The 7463-nt window shown below is 32.7% G+C and overlaps 1 protein-coding gene across 1 annotated transcript; it reads left to right on the top strand.

Annotated features, from left to right (window-relative positions):
* Positions 1-2190: 2190 nt before the first annotated feature.
* Positions 2191-7123, top strand: LOC145802576 (methylcrotonoyl-CoA carboxylase subunit alpha, mitochondrial-like). The gene is made up of 5 exons (XM_082895312.1): positions 2191-2241; positions 3656-3814; positions 6509-6604; positions 6686-6745; positions 6893-7123. The coding sequence occupies exons 1-5, from the start codon at positions 2191-2193 to the stop codon at positions 6989-6991; spliced, it is 465 nt and encodes a 154-aa protein (XP_082751438.1). The 3' UTR covers positions 6992-7123.
* The last annotated feature ends 340 nt before the right edge of the window (positions 7124-7463 follow it).

Genomic DNA, 7463 nt, shown 5'->3' with positions numbered 1-7463 from the left:
CTGCTGGGGAATATTCGGCACATGAGGGCTTCGTTGTCTGCATGCAATGTCATAACCTGCTTGTAGTGACGGATATGATCAGTGGGGTCTGATTTTCTATCGTAAAAAGTGAATGACGGAGCTTTGAACTTCTTGGGCAGGGCCGCCCTTGCAATCCGTCGGACAAAAGAATCGTGCTGGTCCTCTTCGTCTGAACTGCTTCTTCTACGCTTGTTCCTTGTATGTAGACTCTTTTTGGAGGAGCGGGAAGTTTCGGATCATCCCTTCTTGTTGAGCTCCGTGGGTAATGAGTTGGAGTTGCTATCGGTATCCGTTGGTTAGGCTCGAGGTCGTTGTCCACCTGCCCTCGGAAGTCGTTCGGGATCTTGGCGCACGGCTTCTCTGAATTTTGCTACTTTCAGGGCCAAATATTGACGGAGACGTTCATTTTCAGCGATCATGTTCTCTAGCCTTTGTTCATTCTGCTTTGCTTGTTCCATGATCGCTTGCATTGTCTCTTGCGCTGAAGTCGTTGGTGAGTCGAAGTTCAAGGCGCGTCTTGCAGCGATGGTTTCCTTTCCGAGCATATTTGTTGGAGTGAGGTCATCTCTCTGTGCGGTCTCGTCAGTGGCTATCGGAGGATCTTCAGTCACGTCTGCCATGGATGTATTTGAGTATTCTCACAGACGGCGCCAATTGTGGAGAAGTGGTTTGGAAATACTCTTCAGATCCTGGGAGACGCTAGTGATCCTCAGCTAGTCACCTGAAAAGATACAAACACTCCGGTCGAGGGTGCCGGAATCAGCACTCCGATGGACAAGTCAGTTTAGACACTCAGGATAGCTTGTTTACTAAGTTAAGTGAAGTGATTCTTACATACCTTTCTCAATCCATTATTCCTGTATTTATACCTGTTCCTTTTGATCCTCGGGGCCAGGGCTTACTTTTTAATCATTGTCCTTTCTCTTATTCGGCTCTAAGGATCTACACTTATTCGACACATATATTATATTCGGCTTCCCATTCTCGTAGGATACAGTCGATTAATATCAGTCTTCTAAGGTACGCATCTTCTGATTTTGCCATTATTCGGCTCCCACACCGTCTATAGCTGTTGTAGTCATTTGAATTTATAGCCGTTTACAGCCATTGTACTTCCATCATTACCAATTTGAATATCTTCCACTCCATCATTACAAATTTGAATATCTTCCACTTGAACTTTTTGAACCTTTATAGCCGTTGTACTTCCATCATTACTACTTTGAATATCTTTCAGTTGAACCTTTTGAACCTTTTATAGCCGTTGTAGTCATTTGAATTTATAGCCGTTATACATCCATCATTACCAATTTGAATATCTTCCACTCCATCATTACAAATTTGAATATCTTCCACTTGAACCTTTTGGCCTTTTGAACCTTTATAGCCGTTTATAACCGTTGTACTTCCATCATTACTAATTTGAATATCTTCCACTTGAACTTTTTGAACCTTTTGGCCTACTGCTGTGCTAGGCTGTTTGAACCTTTTGTTTTGGCCTGTTTGAACTCCTGATTTAATCAAATATTAAATACATTCTAACAACATTTAGGATAAAAGTTTAGGTGAGAAATAATGAGACAAAATAAATTTTGATTCTATTTTTCTCTTTCAAATAAATCATCAAAATAAATTTCGATTCTATTTTTCTCTTTCAAATAAATCATCAAAATAAATTTTGAATTTTATTTTGGAAAATTTGGCCTAACTGGACGTCCCACCAGTCGTTCGGCTGGTTGACCGGAACAGTATAATTTATTTTATTTTATTTTTTCACATGTTAATTTTTATATATTCAAAAAAAATATTTTTCAATATTTTTTTAATTTTTTATTAGCTTTAATAGAATTTTGAGTTATGTGTTTGGTTATAAGTTGTAAATTTTTGTATCAAATATCATATGTTACATCAGAAATTCCTCACTCAATTCAAAACTCTTTCATCAAACAAAATTTTCACACTCAAATCATAATTCCAAAACTCACAAACTCAAAATACAACTCATACTCTCAAATCATATTTAGAAAACTCTACCAAACGCAATCTTATTTCTTTTATAACCCTCATTTTTAATCTTTCCAAAAGTGGAGAGATTGAGAAAGAAAGAAACCAACAGATTTTATATTTCTATAATATCAATTTTGTCCATGTAAAAATAAAAAAAATAAAATGGTTGACACCCATGTCTACAATGGCTTTTCATATAAAAATGTTATTTTTGTAATATAACATAATTTTTTTTCCTTATGAAATCTGACCAAACAAGAAGGAGAGAAATCACAATTATTTTTTTTCTTCTATTTCTTACTTATTCAAAAAAAAAAAAAATGAGAGAATTGACAATCATTTATTTTCTTTTATTTTCTCTTATAACTTAAATAATCATTTTTTTTTCTTCCAAAGTTTCCGAACATAGTGTAATTCCCGCTCCACAAAAATTGGGTTCCCTCCAATTAATTTGTTAGAAGACATCGTTGTCCCTTCTCTTACCTGTTTTTCCTAATTAATTAGTTTTTTCCTTATATCTCTAAGGCCCCATTTGTTTCACTGGATATAAAATGGAGGATATAATATGATGTGGGATTTAGTCAGGATATATAATGAATAGGATATAGGTATTGGATAGTATATCCCCAAGTCATTTTTGATGACTTGATATATAAGATTGGATATATGTTATGTATGTTTGTTTTACAAAATATATTGTGGGATATAACAAATAATTTCCAAGATTGCCCTCATAATATTATATTATATTAAATTAAATTAAATAATATTATATTATATTAAATTCAAAATTTATATTAAATTAAATTAAATTAAATTCAATAATATTATATTATATTAAATTCAAAATTTGTATTAAATTAAATAATATTATATTAAATTCAAAATTTGTATTAAATTAAATAATATTATATTAAATTAAATTAAATTCAATAATATTTATATTAAATTAAATTCAATAATTAAATTAAATTAAATTAAATTAAATTAAATTCAATAATTATATTATAAAATTTTATATTAAATTATATTATATTAAATTAAATTCAATAATATTATACTAAATTAAATTAAATTCAATAATATTATATTAATATAATATTAAAATTAAATTCAATAATATTATATTATATTAAATTCAAAATTTGTATTAAATAAAATAAAATAAAATAAAATAATATTATATTATATTAAATTCAATAATATTAAATTAAATTCAATAATTATATTATATTAAATTTTAAAAATATATATTAAATTATATTATGTTAGGTAGACAAAAGGGTAAATTGAATTTTTTACATCATATCTCAATCAAGGGAATATGATATAATAAGAGTGGTATTATATATTGTTCATTTTAAGAAATATATAATTCCACCGAATATTATATCCCTTTAAAAAAAAAAAAATTACAAACATCCGATGGATGAAGGGAGATGCTAGAGATCTCTAAATTTAGAGCTCTAATTTGAGCTCTAGTGATATGTCCAAGAAATAAAAAAATAAAATAAAAATAAGACAAGGTACAAACATGACATCGGAGTGATTCCACGTTAACTATCAGAGCTCCTATATTACAGTTCTAAAACATTTTTGGATGGATGAAACCTCACCCCGGATATAGTATCCAATCACAATCTTCATTTCCCCCAATCAAACAGGCCTAAGTTCTGAAAGAGGCTTGCAATTGGAGGCAGTCAACGAAGAGTCACGAGTGGAGCTTCAGCATCGGATCGGAGGTCGTTCGAAGTACCGTTGTCGCACTGCAGCACCATCGTCGGAGGTAAGAGTGCTTTGCCTACCTTCTGATTCCCCTATTAGCTTCATTTTTTTCACTCTTTGTTGTTGTTGCCTCCGTTAGTTTCTTTCTCCATGTTTTCCCCTTTCCTTCTCTTTATATTGCCATTCCTTCTACCTTTTTTGATGGTGTTTCTACTAGGCCATGAGTGATTAGAGAAAGGGTAATGTCATTTTAGGGTTTATTTCAATGAAAGCAAGAATCAACTATACATTTTTAAAATCTCCCTCTATTATTAGTTTATACATATATATATATATATATATATATATATATTGGTCAACAAAGATGAAAGAAGCGAAAATAGACAAACCCAGAAATAAAAAATAGAGTTTTTTAGGGAGATTTTTGTGGGCCTCTTTTCACTAAAGAAATTTTACAGAGTTTTGATGAGCAAAAAAATGCTTTACCTCGTATTATTAATTATTGAAATTCATATATGTTGTGCTTTTGTATGTTTAAATTGTGAATTTTAGTGGCACTCACCACCTGTTTGATAAAATGTCTATTATGTCTTGTACTTGTTAAACCTGTAATATGAGTAGGAGGGTAATGGTATGTTTGGTTTTAAAGGTTTGTTTGGGCTAATGGATCATATATCTAGTCATTTGCATGTATTCTTTTCTGAATTCCGAACAGCATCTTGATTAATTCCTTTCCTTCATTTTAATCATGTCTTTCAAAAAATTTTAAAATTTATTAGGCTCTGGCGAAAAGATGATCTTCTCGGCTCTTATTGGGCACGTATTCATATATCAATAGACATTGCATCCCTCTTTTCCCATCCGCAGAACAGTATCCTAGAAGTTTTAGAAGCTTAGGGTGATTGAAAACACCGAGAAATTGAACTTCAGCAAGCCATTGTTTATACCGTACGGGAGAAAAATGAAACAAGAGAGAATGAAAGAGTAAATTAAAATCACAAATGGGCAGTTCATGCAAATGGCATAGTCCTCTGCATGTAAGACATTGCCCATGACTGCTCCCACCAACTGACCATATCTGACCAAAGCTTCCAAACTAATTGACAAAATAATAATACATGATCCACTGATTCTCCCTCTGTTTTGCAGAACAAACACTAAGTGTTGACATTGGTATCTAACACCCCAATCCTTTTCAAGAACACTGAGATTTTAACTATTCCTTTCAAAGCTAGCCAACTAAAGAATTGCATTTTTGGGGGTGCTATGCTTTCCATGTGAAACCTCTAGCTCGATTGAGTTATCGCCGCTTATAAACACATTTTGAAAGTAAAATATGCTGGTTTACCATATTATGTTACTAAAAGTGGACATTGATTAAGAGTACAAGCATGGTCTCGTTGAAAATTTTATAAATGGTTCAATGGAATTATTTTTGGTTGGATATATCATGTGGTCTCTCTAGCTGGGGAAAAACATTCATCATTGAGGAATGATTCATTTCCCACGCCCAATGTAGACCATGTTGCTGGTTATCCAAATTTCTCATTATTTAGGTGCGTGTATGGCTTGCTGAAAATTTCATTAAAGTTGAGCTGTTGTGTAGAGTCTTCCATCATTTGTGTCTGCCTTTTTCTATTTATTCTTCATTCATCATTTGTACTTTAGGATTTGTGTATGTCAAGAATTAGTGTTAACTTTTTTTTTCTTTAAAAAAATAAAATTAAAAATTAAGTGTAAAGCAATAACTCTAGTAGCATGAATATTTTGTTGTTGCATCTCCTCTATCTTCATTGCCACTTGTGCCTGTATATCATGGTGAAGAGCAAGATATTGACCTTAGGAAGTCTGAAACAGACAAGATTGGATATCCTATTTTGATAAAGCCAACTCATGGAGGTGGAGGGAAGGCGTGACGATTGTTGAGTTCCCTCTGAACATTTTTCTGATACTCTCTTGAATATGGGAGGCCATCAAGTAATATGTCGTATGCACTGTAGATTAGAACAAGCCTGGGTATGGCAAAGCAGGAGTAGTATATAAACTATGGGAAAATAGAACAGAAAAAACAATTGTAAGGCTTTACTGCAGTCTATAGTAATTCCCCGCGCCCCCCCCCCCTCCTTTTACAGTCAGCTCCTCTTCGATGCTTGTTTACTAGCTTCAACTAAGTTACCTACCCCATCAAAGTAAACATTTCATGTAATATTTGTATATTCATGTTTCTTCCATTCTTTATTAATATTATATAGTGCAACTCTTGTTCAAACCTCTAACAACATGCTTAGCAAAGGTCATAATAGGAGTGTCCTTGTTATATGGACATCAATTATGTTTGAGATGAAATTCTCAAGATATGTGTCATTCTCAGGGTATGAGGATTGTGCAAAGTCTAAATGAATTTGTTGACTCATTCTTGGGGGCACAATGTGAGGCTACTGTTTCTTTTGGCATAAATACAATCTTGCTAGAGAAATATATCACACAGCCAAGACACATTGAAGTCCAGATACTCTTATTTTTACCCGTCTCTTGTTTCTATTCATCCATACTAAAGTAATGTTATCTGTCAAATTCAGCATGTCCTATATCATACCCAGTTTCCTTAATTTTATTTATTTATTTATTTATATTTGGGTTTAAAATCTGTAGATGATGCATTGATACTTTTATTTAATGGCATTATAAGAAGCATATGTCTATAAGACTTATGTACCGATTCATTGAGTGTTCCTGAATTTGCTTAATGTTATAGGTATTTGGGGACAAACATGGCAACATCTTACATTTATACGAAAGAGACTGCAGTGTGCAGAGAAGACATCAGAAAATAATTGAAGAAGCTCCAGCTGTATGCAACTCCATCTATATTTTAAGTTTAGGTTTCTTGTTGTAGATGCCTATACTTTTGACAGAAACACTGTTTTTGCAGCCAAATGTCCTGAATGACTTTCGCTCTCATGTGGGTCATGCTGCTGTATGTGCGGCCAAGGTCTGAATGAGCATTCTTGTCAAGGCAATCAGTATTTTATTATCTCATCTCTCATATTTATGAACTTGATATATCTTAATTTTTATGAAAATGATAATTGTTCTCCAGAATTTAAGACATTTTCTTCAAACTCTGTGAAAATTTTAGATGCTAAATTGCTATGCTGTTGATCTAATGGTCATGCTTATGCCACAAATTTCATACTTTCATTTGAACTTTACCCTCGAGTGTTGTCATAGTTGGTAGACAACGATTGGGGCTAGAATAATGGAAAGTTCATATTACGAAGGCGATAAAGCTTCGTCAAAATTTGGTGAAAGGTCATCAAGGTGTCAAAACAATTGGAGATGCACTTCACAAATGTGTGGCTTGGCCTTCAGTTGATGTAATGCACTTTCACTAATACTATATTTATTATATTTTTAAATCTTAGTGGTAGTTAAATTTATATCTTTTTATACATGTGCAGATTGAGGATCCACTTGCAGACTATAGATTGAGGGGAGTTAGATAGACCATGTAGATAATGCACATGCTTTTTGGAACTCTTATTTTGGCGCTTGTGTTTTTAGACAAATATTTTGAAACTAGTTGCTACATCTGCATATTGAAGGGAGCTAAATGGACCACGTTGATGATACACATGCTTTTTGGAACTTTTTATTTTGGCACTTGTGTTCTGAGACAAACATTTTGGAACTAGATGCTGTATTTGCAG

The sequence above is a fragment of the Camellia sinensis genome, chromosome 11, assembly GCF_055761805.1.
Source record: "Camellia sinensis isolate YWXY chromosome 11, ASM5576180v1, whole genome shotgun sequence".
NCBI classification, from domain to species: domain Eukaryota; kingdom Viridiplantae; phylum Streptophyta; class Magnoliopsida; order Ericales; family Theaceae; genus Camellia; species Camellia sinensis.
This window is presented reverse-complemented; position numbering and strand designations above follow the sequence as displayed.

Bases quoted from the DNA above. Each gene is read 5' to 3' on its own strand.
- LOC145802576 (XM_082895312.1), top strand. From the start codon at position 2,191: ATGGTTGACACCCATGTCTACAATGGCTTTTCATATAAAAATGTTATT. The intron at 3,815-6,508 runs GTAAGAGTGCTT...TTAATGTTATAG, and splicing joins CTGCAGCACCATCGTCGGAG to GTATTTGGGGACAAACATGG. The intron at 6,605-6,685 runs GTATGCAACTCC...CTGTTTTTGCAG, and splicing joins TAATTGAAGAAGCTCCAGCT to CCAAATGTCCTGAATGACTT.